Here is an 18,717-nt window from a genome sequence, read left to right on the forward strand (position 1 = left end):
AGCTAATTAGTGGCAGAGCTGGAAGCAGAACCATTGTATCCTGGCTATCAGTCCAATAGTCTTTTCCTGGAACCAACTCTTCATTATATTGGGAGGCTAGAACGCGTTAGGTGACAGGCTGTCCCTGTCACCTGGGAGCAGGAATGAAAGCTACTTATTTATGTATGTATTGAATGTAGTTCCTTACCCAGGTTCACAAAGCTCATGACCATGTCGGCATCATTGAGAAAGGCGCTATCTTGCGCGCTGGCTAGCGGGGACGCTCCACCGCTGCCGCCGGGATCCGGAGAAAGAAGACTTTTGCGATGCAGGGCATGCGCCGCCGCGCTCGGAGCCAGGGGCCGGCTGGCCGGCAGCCGCTGCTGGGACCAGTCCCTCCGGTCGCCCCCTCCTTGGGGCGGGGGCTGTTGCTTCTCCTCCTCTCCCCTCTCTTCGCCCTCGTCTGACGACAAGGAATTGTACAGATCCAACATGAAAAGGGGAGCCGACTTCAGTCTCCCTGGTGGTGGAGGGGGCGGAGGGGACGGCAGCGCCCCGCGATGCTCGGGGTGCAGAGGTGGCAGTGGCTGCTGTTGTAAGCCATGAAGAGGCCGGGGTCGGTGGGGCAGTCCTAGCACAGACAAAATCTCCTTCTGCATCTCCCGTTTCTCATGTGTCTTGAGCCTCCGGTATAGGAAACCAGAGGAGTGGGAAGAACTGGAGGAGGAGGGCGGCTGCGGTGTCGGCTGCTGCAGTGGTTGGTGCTGCTCCCCCGGGCTATTGCTCTTCCCGCTGCTGTTCCCAAGCAGCGCCCCTCCAGTGGCGGCTGCGGCTGCGGCGGGCAGGAGGGGCAGCACTGGCGGGGGGCAGCAGCAGCCGCACAGGAGCCCCCACCACCAGCATAGCCACTGCACTCTCCTCCCCAGCAGCGGCATCCCCCGCCTGCCCGCCCGGGGCCCCCCTTGCCAGGCTGCTCCCGCTGGGCCCCCGTTGGACTCCCACTTGGGAAATAGAACCGAAGAAGACGAGGACGAGGACGAGGAGGAGGAAGAAGAGGAAGAGGACGAGGACGAGGAAGAAGTGGAAGAGGAGGAGGAGGGGGGAGCCGCTCGTGACACTTTCTGTGATATTCCCCCCCTCCACCCTCCCCCCTGCTACCGGCTCTCTTCCCCTTCCTGGACCTCAGTCTTTATCTCGCATGGTCCTCCTAGGCTCCCCCAGTTGCCCAGGTTGAAGGGGTGGGAGAGAAACGAAGGGGCGAAATGAGTAAGGGTCGAGGGGTAAGATCCAAAAGCAACTTGTGCGGAAATACGAAGAGAGTGTTCCAAGTTCCAGGTAAATCGCTTTTAGTCCAATGTTGCTCCCAAGCCCGGCTCCCTCCGGATCTCTACAGGTCACTGTGGTGTCACCGTCGCCCCCCTTGCCAATCCAGAGCACACACACAAACACATCCACGTGCGTTTGCCCCGTTTGGCCTTCCAGGGTGCGCGCTGGTGAATCTGCCTGTCTGCCTGTCTGTCTGTCCTCTCTTAAATGATGGGCGAGATGGACGAAGGGATCAATGTGGAGGAGAGAAGCTGCTCACGAGAGCGGGAAAGCACCCCGCATCCTGAACGTGAGCCCCCGCATCAAAAAGAGCACTGACAGAAGTACTGCTGCACACTCCGGGTTGAGCTTCGGAACTTGTTTAAAAAGAGAGAGAGAGATGGGAGGGGGGAGCCAAGTTCCTCCAGAAGAGCAAACTTTTTTTTTCTTTCACAAATTCCCTTCCCCTGGCCTTCGCACTACCGACGCTCCCCTCTAAGAAATCTCTGCACTCAGTTGATGAAGTCCCCAGAGTAGCCGGCAAGGTTCTTGTTTTCCGTGCTGTTCTCAGATTGCTGAGTTGAAATCCCCGCACGTAAAAAGAGCGGAAGAGAAGGGAGCAGAGGCTTGTGTCGTGGGAAGAAAAGTCATCTATATTTCCCGATCTGCTAGTGCGTCTCTCTCCTCGCCTCTTCGTTCCCCACTTCGCGCAGCATTGACTCTCAGATGCGAGCCTCTCTCAGGTACCACACTCCTACCCCTAAATCGCCCCGCCTTCCTTAATGATCGACAAGAACGGAAGCCAATAGAAAGATCCAACCACCCTATATTTAAATAGGCGCTCCCCCTCGCTTTCCCTCCCACAAGAGAGGCGTTGCCTCATTCGCACAACCAGCTCCTAGACTGCAAATTTATTATTCTGAGTATTCTGAGATCCGCAAGGTACCAAAGAGGGAGAGGCTTTCTAGAGCTCTTTCTTGTTTATAGACAATATCTGAATTTCTTCTTCACCCACTGTTATTGTCCTGACTCGAAACCGCTTGGTTTAAAGACCAGTTAAAAGGTATGAACTCATGAACTAGACAGAAAAAACCTGTCAGTTCTGTATCAAATATTATTCGAGGAAGAGCAGGAGATGGATTTCTTTTTAGTGATTTTTCTAGTTTCTCTCTCTCTCTCTCTCTCTCTCTCTCTCTCTCTCTCTCTCTCTCTGTCTCTCTGTCTCTCTGTCTCTCTCTCTCTCTCTCTCTCTGTCTCTCTCTCTCTCTCTCTGTCTCTCTCTCTCTCTCTCTCTCTCTCTCTCTCTCTCTCTCTCTGTCTCTCTCTCTCTCTCTCTCTCTCTCTCTCTCTCTCTCTGTCTCTCTCTCTCTCTCTCTCTCTCTCTCTCTGTCTCTCTCTCTTTTGATGTAAACTAGGCGTTTAGCTGACACGTGGCTTTTAAAAGACAGCTGGAAGTGAAGACACACCCTCTAAGGAAGCTGCTTACAGGCTTGTTACAGAAAAGGATAAATGTAAACCAGACTCTGCATTTCCAGGGTTTGGGGCCTATTGTTTTGGTTTTGCTTTCTACTGGTCTGTTTTTTCCCCTGTCAAAGAACTAGGGGGAAAGCTGATCTGTTTCTTTAGATTGTTACCACCCTCGAGGACTCTGGAGTGCTTTTAGACAATTCTTCAGGTTGAGAGCTTTCCACAAGCCAACAGTTTACATTAATGTGAAATATCTTGGAATGGGATAGTTCAATTATCCCCACTATAATTATGAAGGGGAATGTTGTGATTTAACTAATGCATATCATTCTTATGTATAATTCAGTTCAATTCATCAAACAGTAAATTAAATACAGAACACACTGTGATAGGTGATTGGGATACTAAGATAGAATAACAGACATAAAAATAACACAAGCTGATAATAACAAAAAGATAAAGATAAGACAAAGTCCCTTCTCAAGGAGTTTATAATCTGGTAAATACTAATCTTCAAAATTAGTAATTGATTTTCTACAGCAATAATGTGTGATTTCATCAGTAGAGATACTACTTTCTGAATGCCCATCATAACTCTCCTATGAATAGATTAACTTCCAGAGTTGGTATATTAGAAAACACTTATAATCTCAAGACAGATCTTCAGAAGACTAATCTCATATAATTTAGCTAAACTGATCCTCAAACAAACTATATTTCTTGAAAAGTTTCTGAACTTTGTAAGAAGCATAAGCACTCACAGGAAGTTTTCTATGTCTATCCTCTTGTTTTATGGATGAGAATATAGATGAAGTTATATGACTTTTCCTGAATCACATGGATAATATGTATCTGAGGCCAGATTTGAGCTCAAGAAGATGTCTTCCTGACTCAAGGCCCAGCACTCTATCTACAGTAACACCTTGCTGCCCTCATCCATGCTGCCACGGTTTTTGAGAACTCAGGTTTTCTGTGCTACAATGAGGTATTAGAATAGAACAAATGCAGAGAATTGAGAATCTATTTTTAAGGCATTATAATCCATTTTTGGAGTGGTGCTTGTACCTATTCTCACATGGGAAATCCTTGTCTCAAAGAAGTCACAAGTTCTGTACCTATCCAAGTAGTTTTCTATTTCATCTTAAGACCACTAAAACCAATCATTGTAAGAATTTAATTATGAGAGGGAGTGTGGTCCAGAGATATGAAACTTGAATTTGAATTCATGATGATGTGACTCAGCGTAAGTCACTTATTTACAATTTCCTTATCTGTAAAATAGGAGTAATAGTATTTATATTATGCACTTCACATATATCTTGTAAATAAAATGCTTTGCAAGTTTTATAGTGCTATATTACCATACCTAGAATCTTACTCTCTAAAATATGATAGAATAAAATAAAATAATAAAAATAAAATGCATAAAATGATTTACTATTTCTATCTGGGGTATAATTACATTGCTAAATGAAATAGAATGAGTAAATGAAACTGATTCAAAACCTACCTGAATACACCCTACCTACAGGCATGTTTTCTCATATCCAAACTGTCATATTGCAATGCAATACCTTAAGTTTAGTAAACATGAACAAAGTCTTAGTTCAAGTTGTCTGAGGAATAGCAATGGGGTAACCTATTTGGTATAACTCTATTCTTCTTCATCAGTGGCTTCTCCACCATATCATGATTCTTTTCTCCAGACAAAGTCTTGCTAAGTTTTTTGACCAATCACAAAGTGCTTTTGAGTGACAAGTCATAAATAGTTCATTATCCTAGACACTAGGACCTCTTAACTGAAATGTTTTCTCTAGTGGAAGGTCAAGCTAAATCCCAGGTCAGACTCTATACTTAGGAAATCAGAATAGATATTATGATAATCTTTAACTCTTTTGAATATACTATAGCCAAAGCAATCAACCACAGTAGAGAGTGGTATTTCCTCAAGTGATAATTAATAAAAGGTAGACTCATTTCTAATGATTTAAAAGAAAACCCAATTCTCTCCACTATAAACTTCATCCCCACAGTAAACCAAGAATCCCCTCAGCAGATGTTTCAATAAATATGGAATAATGGCCAAAAAATAATAATAAAATTTAGGATCACTCTCTATCTGAAAATTAAGCCCTCCCACAAACTTTCCAGTAATAGAGTACTTTTCACTTTAGGCCCCACACTTTTTGTGGGGTATGTGTGAAGTTCCATCACCTGGAATATTATTGTACTGTAAGAAATGATGGGGGCAGCTAGGTGGCGCAGTGAATAGAGCACCAGCCCTGAAGTCAGGAGGACCTGAGTTCAAATCTAGCCTCAGAAACTTCACACAGCTAGGCAGTGTGACCCTGGGCAAATCACTTAACCCCAACTGCCTCAGCAAAGGAAGGAAGGAAGGAAGGAAGGAAGGAAGGAAGGAAGGAAGGAAGGAAGGAAGGAAGGAAGGAAGGAAGGAAGGAAGGAAGGAAGGAAGGAAGGAAGGAAAGAAAGAAGGAAGGAAGGAATTATGAAGGAGATGATTTCAGAAATCCCTAGGAAGACTTATATGAACTGATGCTAAGAGAGTAGAACCAGAAAAACAATTTACATAATGAGAACAATATTGTAAAGACTATCCACCATGACAAACTTATTAAATATAACCAATATGATATGCTACAATTCCAAAGGACTTGTAATATAAAATGTTACCTACCTCCAAATAAATTCCTGATGGAGAAGAGTACAAACTGAAACATTTTTTCTCTTTATTTTTCTTGGTTTTTTATGGCCTTTGTGAAAATACACCCTTGCATAACTTCATATGGATAATAGGTGTCATATATCTTGCTTTCTCAATGTATGGGGCAGGGTATGGAAAAAAGGAGAGAATTTGGAACTGAAAAAAAAAGTAAATTTTAAAAAAGCAATTTCCATCGCCAATTTCTTCTCTAAAACTGCTAAGGATGTATAGCTCTAATGGTATTGCAATATCAAGCAATCCTCTAAGTCCCCGCCTCTCATTCCCAGAAGAATTTGAAGTCAAAGGATCCAGGTTTAAATCTCAGCACCTCTACTCAGTCCCTGTGCATAACCTTGACAAGTCACTTAATCTCTCTGGACCTCAGTTTCCATTTGTTTAAAATAAGAGAATTGTACTGGATGATGCTTAGATCCTGTGAATTTAAGATCATTAATACCAGCTAATATTCTATTTCTCTTCAAAATATTCCCCATTTTCTCCAAAAAGGAAACATTCTCCCTGGGAAACTTTCTTGCACATACCATTATCCAGGGCTATAATGCCCATCCTCAAATCTTATTTTGGGTGCCACCTATTGCTATCTGAAGCCTTTCCCCCAACTGCTAATGTGACTCAATGATGCATACAGTTCATAAATCTTCATAGATGTACCTATCATTGTTCCCAGTGCTTCTTGAAGCCACAAACCATAGTTTCCTGTTTCTATGTCCCCAGTATCTAGTATTACCTATCACGTAAGTATGTAATAAACACTTGATGACTGAATAAAGCAAGAAAAGAAAATTAAAGAAAAGGCAACTTTAAAGACAACGTTAAAGATAATACAATACATAGAAAATTGCCCTAGAATAGATATAGAATTTGTGGGACAATGCTCTTTACATTTCAGTCACATTAACCTGACCTCTTAATCTCTATAGTTGTTCTTCCATCATATCAGTTGTGTCCTACTTTTCATGACCTCATTTGGTGTTTTATTGGCAAAAATATTGAACTAGTTTGCTATTTTCTTCTCCAGCTCATTTTATAGATTTGCAAACTGAGTAAAGTGACTTGCGCAAAATCATATAGCCAGCAAGTGTTGGAGACCAGATTTGAACTCAGGCTTCCTGAATCCAGGCCTAGAGCTCTCGCCACCATGCTACCTAGTTGCTCTAGTCTTTGGAGACTTCCCACAAAGTAGAAAAATCTTGTGGATACTCCTAGTAGAGACTATTTTCTAGAAATCCAAATTACCAAATGTTTATTAAATGTCTTCTGTATGCAAAGCACTATGACAGGTCCTCTCAAAGAGTTTGCTGATGAAGTGCATCACCTGTATTTCAAAACACTGGGGACATGTGATGTCAAATGTGAAGTAGATCAAAGTCTCTTTATGTCATGGCTAACTCTCTGCTGATGAACCTCTGAAAACTTTGCTAGTCTGTTTCTTAGCTGATAGATACACTATCTGTTGCTGAGCTTGCATTCAAAGACTTTTCATCTTGGTAAGGTTGAAAAGTCTTACCTGCTAAGGTTTGTGAATTGCCTACAAGAAAGAACATCTTTATGTCATGATAAAGCATCAGAATAGAATTTTATTCAAGGGATCTTTATCACATGGAACATAATGGTACTCAAAATCAGACATACTATAATTAAACATCTGGATACTAGTGAAGGGCCAGGTAGAGCATTTCTTCATAAAAATAAATTAATGAGAGTGTATTAATACATATGTGTGTATATAATGTATATATATAAAACTTACCATAATTCCTTGTTACAGACATACATATTGTACATATAAGAGGTAATATGACATATTGGAAAGAACTCTGGCCTGGAGGTGAGATCTGAATTAAAATCTTACTTTTGTCACATGCTGACTGTGTGCACGCCACCTCTCCTCTCCACCTTCCCACTCCCAAGTAGCACTCTTAATGCTATGAATTGCAGATAAAGCACTGACCTGCATTTGGAGAGGAAGTTCTTTTCTGACATCTCCCTATACTGGTAAATTTATATATCCAATTTTTTAAATTAGCCATACAATGTGTTAAAGTGACAGATGATGAGAGACTTACAGTCTAAATTTGACAACAGAGTGAAGATGGAGAAACACTCTCAGAGCAGAAGTGTTGAAGAGAGGTGTTGCTGTTATTTTTTTTAAGGTACAGGTGTTATTGATAAGAAACGTGACGTCTTTGGTTGAATTAAAGGGGACCATGAGGTTTGTTCTCAGTCTGCAATGTGATAGAACATTTCCCTCAAGAATTCCAAAAAGTGTCAGGTTCAACAAAAGAATGTGAATGAAACTTGGATTTCTCTAAGATTACAGATTTGGAGCTCGAAGCAGCACAGCTGGATGGTGCAGTGGATAGAGCATCGGGCCTGGAGTCAGGAACACGAAGTTCAAATCTGAGATCAGATACTTAATGCACATTACCTATGTGAGTCTGGGCAAGTCCCTTAACCCCAATTGCCTCATCCTCTACCCTACCAACAAAAAAGATCCTTAAGGGTATTACAAGTCACCTAGTCTAACTCCTTCATTTTATGGATGAGAAAACTGAGGTTTGGGGTGGTTAGGACATTTATCCAAATGAGCATTGATTCTAAGTAGTGGAGCTGGCATTTGAACTCAGGTTTCATGGCTCTGTGTTTATTACACATATCATACTATTGAATAGCATGGAATGAACAAAGAGAGAAAAAAATAATCCAATTGAGGGGCACAAAAAGGAACAACTGGGATTATACAGTTTCCCACTAACTCCCTCAGTTCTGATTGTCAACTCTCCATTCATTCCCACCTGCAGACATCAGCTTCCTTGCTCATTTCCTGTGATTGCTGTTAGAAATAGAAGAAAAAACCCTCATAAGATTAGGGACAAGGACAAAGTATGGGGGATGCAGCAAGTCATGTTGGAAAATATTTATAACTTGGTATAAGTGCTGCACATGCTAATTAACTAAAAAAAAGCAGTACTATGGTGTGAAAAACAATGAATTAGAAAGTAGAAAGTCTTAGTTCATCATCAATTCCTTATAATTACATGAAAATCTGGATAATTATAAGATGACTATATGGCTGGGGGGCGAAAATTAGGAGAGTCCAGAAAGAGGAGGAATGAAAAAAGGAAGAGAAAAATAAAAGAATGTTTTAATCAAAAGTTTTCTAAGGAATCTCTAGTAACCTTCTACCTCTCTTCTCCCAAATCTTACAAAGCTAATGGAAACCCAGATTATGAGAATAATAATACTAATGACCATTTATAAAATACTTTAAAGTTTGGAAAACTTTATTTGATCTTCACAACAACCTGTGCCCCAGGGGTTATTATTATTCCCATTTTATAAAGGAGAAAACTGAGACTGAGAGATTAAATTATTTACCCAGAATCACACAACTAGTGTGTATTTCAGGTGGGATTTGAAATGGTCTCTCTAACTTCTAACCTCAAAGTCAGTATCTTAGCTATTGTACAACCTAGCCAACAAATAAAAATAGATGTTAAAAAAAATCTTCCCTCTCTTCATCCTATCTCCACTACCCAAAGATTCTAGGACTAGGAACTAGATCAAGCCAGAATAGAATTATTGCAAGCCACATTCTACATGTTGAGAGTGGAGGGTGGTCCAGAGAAAGGAGTGTGGCTTTCAAGCCTCTTCAAGTATGAATGTGGGTTGGGGTGTGGCAATAAACATTTCCTAACACAAAAGCAATCTTTTACTATTGCTAACTATATGGTGAGGTGTTAACTGTACCCCTTAAAAGACACTACAATTTTACCATCTTCTTCCTTATGTGGCTGTGTATGTATACAACAAAATTGTCTGGATGGAAAAGAGAAGGAACACCACTCATTCAGATATTTGATTTATACAATGCCAAAACATCCAAAAATATCTGATTGATTGACTGAGATTTCATTTGATTTTTTAATGCCATTTAAATTGTCCTTTTTTTTTTTTGTAACATTATTACATCTCCTTCCTTTTCCCTTCTTCCTCCCCCTATTTTCCTTCCTCCCCCAATAAAATGAGGGTATGGAAAGTCTCACTATGACAGATACAGTGATACTAGAGCCAAATTATGTCCTCAAGTATTTAGCAATGCCTAATGCATACCTTTAACTGAAACACAGAGTGTCTGTGAGGCAGGTGTTATACTTATCCTCTTCCCCCATAATGGAAATTCTTCCTATTATAATTAGGTTGTCCTCAAATTGAATATGATGCAAGCTATATTGAAATAAATGTTATTTGTAGAGTGTATCTAATGGATTCCATGAATCTTAACTGTTTGATATGTTTATCCTTTAAATACATGAGTTCTAAAGTGTTTTTTTGGTAAATCTTAAGTTGGTTTATTCATTAGATCACAGAATCAGAGATTTGAAGCTGTAAAGGACTTTATAAATTATTTAGCTCAATTCCATTATTTTAGTAAGGAGTAAGTTGAATTCTAGAGAGGGAAAGTCTCTTACTCAAAGTCACTTAGGTAATAGCAGAATTGGTATTAGAACCCAGATCATTTGACCCCAAATTTAGCATTTATTAGTAGACATTTCCTAATGATGTAAATAGCTTGCTCATAAATAATTTAATACTAAGAATATTTTAGGCTTTTTTGATACTAACAAATAAGCAAACAAACTCACTTTTTGAATTCTTGAGCAATTCAATTTAAAGTTAAAGATTTTTATCTATGTGCTTTATAAATAGGTCATAGTATTTCCAAATATACATTTCTGGATATAATAATTCACTTCAAAATACAAATATTCATTTCTGAGGTGAGTGCAAAGGAAGTATGTTAAGTAAATATTTGCAAAGTATGAAAAATGAAAATTTAAGAGTTAACCAAATATTGCTCCTGAAAGCTACACCTGTAAAACAGCCTCCAAAACACACATCTCATCCAAAACCCTGTGGTAACATTTACATTCACTCAGACTTTCCTTTCACTGTCAAATATTCAAAAATGCTGGGCATTCACACTCCAAAATATCACTCAAGTCATCATATTTTCCTACTCATGGAGGACATCTGGTGGCAAAGTGAAAAACTAATACACAAATCTGTTTTTAGTGTTTCCACACTATACCCCAAACAACAGATTTGTAACCTATTAAAAAAAAATTTCTTCATAAGCTCTTTTTGTGATTCATTCAAGCTGTGTCCAAATAATACCAAACATCTGAAAAAAGTGAATAACTCAATAACTCAGATATTTTTATTTATTTAAATCAAGTAAATATTTAGAAATACTTAGAAAAATTCAGAAGACTGGATTAATTTTTAAACTTTCATTTAGATGGCTGGCATTGTATAACTATAGCCTTGAGTGCTCTAACTTTCTTATTCATTAAAATTATATAAATGTATATACTACCCCTAAAAAGTTCCATTCTATTATTTATTAATAGTTCAGTATGTTAAAGCATGGATTGATAAGATCATAAAAGTTAATGAACTGATGATTTTTTTCAATTGATTTTATTCTGTGATCATATGATTTTCTTTGGTCTAAAGGAAAATCAGATGAGAATGTCATAAGATGAGTGTGGTCAGTTATCCCACTTGGCAGTGGGGCCTAGAGCTCCGGGCAAGTCAGTCTTTGTAGGTTCCCTGGATTCTCAATGATTTCATATAGGCAGAATCTTGAGATGAACCAAACAGTGGCAGAATGGAAAAATCACTTGACTTGGAAACGGACCTAAGTTTAGATACCTGGTCAGCCTCCAATTAGCAGTGTGACCTTAAGAAAGTTATTTTCACTCTCTTGGCCTCAATTGCCACATTTATAAATTGAGGAGATAAGCTACATAAATTGGGGAAAGTATGGAGTAGTGGATAAAATACTAGTCTTGGAACATCTGGATTTGAATACTATCTTAGATACTTATTAACTATGTGACCAAGAACAAGTCACAATCTCTCCTGATCTGTACAAAGAAGGAATTGCATTTAGTGGCTTCTAATGATTTCTAGCTCCAAATCTGTAATTCCATCGTCTCTAGGATCCTCTCTAACATTTGTATTTCCATGATTCTGTGAAAGGCAGACTCGAAGAAAAAAAGAGACGTCTTGCCCTAAAATGAAATAAAGCAAAGAGAAGTTGGTGCCTTATTGCCTTGAATGGCGTGCCAGGTGTGTATATGTCAACACTACCAGTCACTTATTCCTTATTACCAGTTGTCTCCTTAGATTGGCATATGAAAAGACCTTCAAGTGGAACATAAATCTGAATTATTATTAAGAAGCAGAGTTTCTATTTTCATGCATACATACTCTGATTCCAAAAGAAAGACAAAGATTTAGTACATTACTAGGGAACTTTGAAGGACTATTAGAAAAATCTACTAACTAGGAAATGTTGTTTGTTGTTCAATCATTTCAATCACACCAAGCTCTTCATACCCCCAATTGGGATTTTCTTGGCAAAGATCCTGGAGTGGTTTGCCATTTCCTTCTCCAATTCATTTTACAAGTGAAGAAACTAAGGGAAACAGGATTAAGTGACTTGCCCAGTGGCACACATCTAGTATCTGAGATCAAATCTGAATTCAATGCAAAGCCAGAATCATGGAAGTTGAGAGTTGAAATGGATGTCAGTAGTCTTCTACTAGTACGACTACTACGAGATTACTACATGAAAAGAATCACAACTCTGCCATTCCAATAAGAAAACTTCTGGTGCCTGCTTAAAGACCTACAAGGATGGGTTCCCCATCACTGCTAGAGGCAACCCATTTTCCTTTGGAGCACTCTCATTGTTAGGTAATTGGTTGTCCTCCCTCCATCAAACCTCAGTAGCATTCATTGTTCCTGCTTCTGCTCTCTGGGACCAAGCTGAACAAGTCTTCTCCTAAATGACAGCCTTTCAAAAAACTTGAAGATAACTATCATGTCACTCCGGAGTCTTCTTTTTCATAGGTTAATCAGCATAGTTTCTTCATGTCACAGACTCAAGACCATTCACCATCCTGGTTGACCCCTGCAGATACTGTCTAGTTTATTAAAGTCCTTATTAGACATTAGTGCCCAGAATGGAATGCAATAGTCCATAAGAACTCAGAGCAGAGCAAACAACAATGGGACTTTTATCTCCTTACTGCTAGAATCAGTTTCCCTTAAAAAAAGGTACATGAGAACAATTTGCAAAGTTCAAGAAGGTGCCTAAAGCAGGTATTGTAGAGCACTTAGAATTTGACCAGACTTTAACGACACTAAAATCATCTTTTGCATTCCTGCCACTGCCACTTGTCTTGACTTTTGTCTTGCCACTGGACTTTGATGACTGAAAAAGATTGAGGTTGATAACTATGCAATTCTGCCTCATTCAAAATCCAATTCTCTCACAAATTAAGTCACCACCCTGTAGTGTCATTGGTGCTATTCAAAAAAGGACAAACAATAAGGAGGCTAGATCACACTGTTGTCTCATATTGAACATACAAACCATTAAATCTTTAGTCTAAAACTACCAGAGCTTTTTTCTTTTTTTTAATTTATGAAATATCACAAGAATTTTCATGACATAGTAGAATTTTTTTTAATGATTGCACATGAAACTGTACATCTATTATGTACAACTTCTATTCTTTTGAAATATCTAATAAAGTTATCATGTGACTTTCTCTTTATTTTTCTTCCCTTCCCCTTCCTCCCAAGAAATGGTTACCATTAAAAATGTTTGTTTATGTATATGTATATATATGTGAAATCATTCTATACATACTTCTATTTATCAGTTCTTTCTCTGGACACAGAGTTTTTTCATAATAATTTCTATCCAGCAATATTTCCTCCATCTTATACTTTTAAAGTAGATTTTTTAAAAAAAATTTATTCAAACTTTTTATTTTCAAAACATTTGCAAGGATACATTTTCACCACCTTGCAAAACCTTGTGTTCCAATTTCCTCCCCTTTTCCCCCACCCACTCTCCTAGATGGCAAGTAATCCAATATATGTTAAACATGGTAAATATATATATATATATATTCATTGTAGACATATGTATTTGTACAATTATCTTGCTGCACAAGAAAAATCAGATCAAAAAGGGGAAAAAATGAGAAAGAAAATAAAATTCAAGCAAACAACAAAAGAAGTGAAAATGCTATGTTGTGATTCACACTCAGTTCCTGAAGTCCTCTCTCTGGATGTAGATGCTTCTCATCATCACAAGATTATTGGAATTGACCTGAATCATCTCATTTTTGAGAAGAATCACATCCATCAAAACTGATCATTGTATAATCTTGCTGTTGCCATGTACAATGAAATCCTAGTTCTGCTCATTTCACTTATCATCAATTCATGTAACTCTCTCCAGGCCTCTCTAAAATCATCCTGCTGATTGTTTCTTATGGAACAATAATATTCCACAATGTTCATATACCATCACTTATTCAGCCATTCTCCAATTGATAGGCATCCACTTAGTTTCCAGTTTCTTGCCACTACAAAAAGGACTGACACAAACATTTTAACACATCTGGCTCCCTTTCCCTCCTTTAAGATCTCTTTGGCATATAAGGCTAGTAGAATACTGTTGGATCAAAAGATATGCATAGTTTGATAATTTATTGAGCTTAGTTCCAGATTGCTCTTCAGAATGGCTGGATTCACAACTCTATCAACAATGTAGGTGTCCCATTTTTCCCACATACTCTCCAACATTCATCATTATCTTTTCCTGTCAGTGTATTTTTTTGTACCTAAGCACAAAACTTTTACATTTATCCCTATTAGATTTTATGTTATTAAGTCATATGGCTTTTTTTTTCATATGTTCATATATCTGCAGCTGGTGGAATGGTCATAGTATCTGAGTTGAAATCAGAAAGACGAGTTCAAATCAAGCTTCAAACACTTAACTAGTTGTATGACCCTGGGCAAGTCACTTAAACTACTGTTTGCCTCAGTTTCCTCATCTGTGAAATCAGAATCATAATATTACCTGCCTCTCAGAGTTGTTGTAAGGACCAAATGAGATAATATTTGTAAGGCATTTAGCATAGTGTTTGGAACATAGAAAGCACTATGTAAACATTAGCTATCATTATTATTTTGTATGTGTGTTTTCCTTTTTTATACATACATATATACTTTTATTAGATTTACATATATTTCAAGGAGACAACTAGGTGGCTCAATGAATAGAATGCTGGACCTGGAGATAAGAAGACCTGATTTCGAATCTGGCTTCAGACACTCTCTAGCTGCTTGGTCATGGCACTTGTTTTAATCCACTGGAGAAGAAAATGGCAAATTTCTGGAAAATGAATAAATGCCCATCAACTAAGGAATGGCTGAACAAGTTGTGGTATATAAAGGTAATGAAATATTATTTTTCTATAAAAAATGATGGACAAGCTGATTTTAGAAAGGCCTGGAAAGATTTACAAGAACTGATGCTGACTGAAACAAGCAGAACCAGGAATGCATTGAACGTAACAACAAGAATATATGATGATCAACTATGAAAGACTTGGTTCTTCTCAGTGATTCAGTAATCCAATGCAATCCCAATAGACTTTGGATAGAAAATGCCATCTGCATCCAGAAAATGAACTAAAGAACCTAAACATGAATCAACACAAGCTATGTTCACTTCTTTTCTGTTTTTTTTTTCTTTATCTCTTCCATGGTTTTTCCCTTTTGCTCTGAGTTTTCTCTCCCAACATGATTCATAAAACAATGTATATTAAAAATAAGTAAATTTGCTAGAAAAAAATTTAAATAAAAAAAAGAAAATGATAATTTTTTTCCAATATCCTTGTCAAGAAAACCTCATGGATAGTAGGGTCCACAAGGACACAAAAAGGTTAGACATGAGTAAATGAACAACACCAATATCCAGTTGTCCCAGTCTGTGAAGGTCCTGACTCCACACAACCAATGGGTTAGCTGCTTAATTCAAATCCTACCTCTGGCACTTACTTGGCTGTCTTCATTTCCTCATTTGTAAAGAGGAAAATAATGTAACTTACTTCATAGGGTTGTTAGGAAATAAAATGGCATATACAAAGTATTTTGAAAACTTTAAAACACTATAAAAATGATAGTTATTATTATGAATGCTGCTCTTATCACGTGGCTCTTTTTTTCCCATAAGTTTATGTTTCTGCATCTGCTGAAATGGATATAGCATCTGGACTGAAGATAGAAAGACTTCAAATCTGCCTCAAACACTTAACTAGTTGTATGACCCTGGGCAAGTCACTTAACTCCTGTTTGTCTCAGTTTCCTCATCTGAAAATGAGAATAACAATATCACCTGCCTCCCAGGATTATTGTGAGGATGAAATGAAATAATAATTGTAAGATCCTTAGCAGAGTGCCTGGAACATTGTAAATACTATGTAAATATTAGCTATCATTATTATTTTGTATGTATTTTCCTTTTGTATATATATATATACTTTTACATACATATATGTGTATTTACTTTCTACTTTTAAGGATGTATCATTCAATATAAGAAATATTAAAAAATCAGCACAGTGACACAACTTAGAATAAGTTCAGATCAGATTTGAACAATTTTTTTAATAATAGTTACAAGTTATATCTTAATTAAAACTTCAGTTTTTTTTATCTATGCAAGAAGGATACTGACAACTGTGATATCTACTTTATAGTGCTGTTGTGGAAGTTAAATTAGATAATGTATATATGACTTAGGAATATTAAAAACTTGGACTTTTGATTAATGTGACCAATAAGATGGAATACCAAAACAGTTTTCTTGATCCTTGTGACCTCTCAAACCTCTCCAAAATAGAAATTTTGCACAAAGGATAAAGTAACTTTAGTTATTTTCATGGTCTAGGAAACCCAGAACCCAAAAAAAGTTTAAAAACAAATAACCATGAACTGATATCCACCTTGAGCTCATGATGCACTCACTTCTCTAAGCACCAACTACCTAACCAATCTTAATCATAGGCTTTCAATAAAATGTAACCCTAAACCCCAGGTTCCCCCTCCTCTTCCTAATACTATGGAGATCTGGGCTCCAGGTTGTAGAGGTTTATACTGATCTTGGTGGCCAGTACCATGGAATCATTCTATATTACAAAATATTTCTTCGGAAAATTGGGGAAACAGAGTGAAAAGGAATGGGGTCTGGGACTGAACTACAGCTTAATATCACATGCCTGCCTTTCTCCCTCCTCTCAGAGACTTGGAGGTCCAAAATCTAAATCATTATAAATAAACTACTAGTGATAGCATCAATATAGTAGCACTTTGAACTACCTTGCCAAGAAATTAAAGAACAGAAGGAATGGGATAGGAAACCATATCTGGGGAAGGTGGGGAGCACACTACTAAAACTGAGGAAGAGATCTCAGCATCCGGCTGGGGCCACTTCTGTCCTTTCAAAAGTCACTCCACACAGAGATGTAGGCTTGTAAATCATAAATGTTTGGAAATTCAACTCCCAGAAAACTGCATCAGAGATGAGTAAGTCTTCAGAAAGTAAGAAATAGTGGATAATAAGAGGGAAGAGAGTAAAATCACCATTGACCTACCAAAAAAGAAAACTCAGAGACTCTGAAAGTAAGCAGATAAATCAAAAGCAGAAAAAAAATATGGCCTCCAGATCTAGTAAACAAGTTTGTGCATCTCTGAAGAAACATTGCAAAGCAGAGGAAAATGAACCAACACTTGATGAGACAGAGAAATATTATGAAATTTGAAAATATGGAAACATAATTGCTCCTGATTGGTTCAAAAGAGAAATGTGAAATATGAGAAAAAAGAATTCACATCCTGCATACCAAAAATAAATGGTAGAAAAAATTTAAATATGTGATGGCAACTTTCAGTAAGGAAACAAAAGAAAGAACACTTAATTTGGAATACAAATCCATAGAAATTAAAGAATACCTAGAAGAGAAGGAAAAAATTACATCAAAAGAAACACTCATTATCTGAGTAAAATATTTTGATCTCGAAGACAGAATTCATAGAATCTACCTAAGGATTTTAGGTCTCCCAGAAGAATGTAACAAGGAATATCAAAACACAATATAAATGTCATCTATTTGTTATTATCATTTTTATAATAAAGGGAAGTAAACTAGTGATTTTGAGAGTGTTTGCATGAATTATGAATGTGTATATTTAATATTAGACACCTGAAAACTGTGAGATCTCCAGATTAAGTCAGGTATACCAAACATGACCCAAGCTCTATCCAATACAATTGTCTCTATTATCAGAACATCTAAGAATCAAAAATCCAATGGAAGAAGCATTTAATAAAGACACAAAAATGCAAAAAATAAGAGGGAATCTAGTAGTAAACATCCTCTACTTCACATCTACAAATGGATGGAATCTATTATACCTCCCTAGGTGAGGGATGGAAAAGAGGCCTCCTGGAAATAATTTATGAGGGGATAGAAAAACTGCTCCTCAGCACATAAATTGACAGAATGATAAATTGTCAATCATTCCCTTATCTCCTCTCAACAAATCTTCACTGGCCAACTTGGACAGCTATTAACTTCATTGCATAGGATAGAATTGCTACTACCTCTTGCCTTGGCTCTGACATGTCAAAATTCTGCTGGGATTTAGGTCTGGAAATGCCATAGTAGGACTGCTTCCCAGTATGACCACAACCTACATCTTGACTGTCCATCTTTGTTCCCTTGCACAATTCTAGAAGTTCTATTTTTCTTACTATCAAAACAAATTTTAGTTTTTTGCTTTTGACTATTCCTAGATGCCCAAGACTTCCTTTTCCATGAATTCCCTCTTCCCTTTCCCTTTTAACTAATTTTCTTCCCTTTTCTATTTATATCATTCAGCACAATCTTCAGGTCCCACAGAAGTCTGACTTCCTGGAGTTTTCTCCAATAAAAACTAATATCCTTGCCTAGTCATTATGAGCACTTGAAGCTAACTGAAAGGTTCCCCTTAAGGGCAAAAGTAACTTTATCCATCTTACACATATCTCTATTCAGCTAGAGACAAAGAGAATAAAACCTTCTGCCATCCTTCTCCTGGCATGAGTGACTGCCATCTTTAAAGTAGCTTCCATTTCAGTAAAATATGAGAAGTCATATTCATACTTTGCCTTATAATTACAATTTTGATTTTCCCAAATTTCTCTACTACTGGCCTTAGAGTAAAACAACATTACCTAGATCTGTTTCTCTAAGGCCAACAATTGATTATAAATTTCTGCCTCTTAGGTTAACTATAGGTCT

The 18,717-nt window shown here is 37.8% G+C and overlaps 1 protein-coding gene across 1 annotated transcript in view; it reads right to left on the reverse strand.

The window, feature by feature from the left end:
• Positions 1–2,150, reverse strand: part of BMP6 (bone morphogenetic protein 6) — a 207,841-nt gene extending 205,691 nt beyond the window's left edge. The window contains exon 1 of the mRNA XM_051970717.1: positions 188–2,150. Within this exon, the coding sequence (XP_051826677.1) occupies positions 188–914 (727 nt within the window). The 5' untranslated portion in view covers positions 915–2,150. The remainder of the gene's footprint in view (positions 1–187) is intronic.
• Between the last annotated feature and the right edge of the window lie 16,567 nt (positions 2,151–18,717).

The sequence above is a fragment of the Antechinus flavipes genome, chromosome 1, assembly GCF_016432865.1.
Source record: "Antechinus flavipes isolate AdamAnt ecotype Samford, QLD, Australia chromosome 1, AdamAnt_v2, whole genome shotgun sequence".
In the NCBI taxonomy this organism is placed as follows: domain Eukaryota; kingdom Metazoa; phylum Chordata; class Mammalia; order Dasyuromorphia; family Dasyuridae; genus Antechinus; species Antechinus flavipes.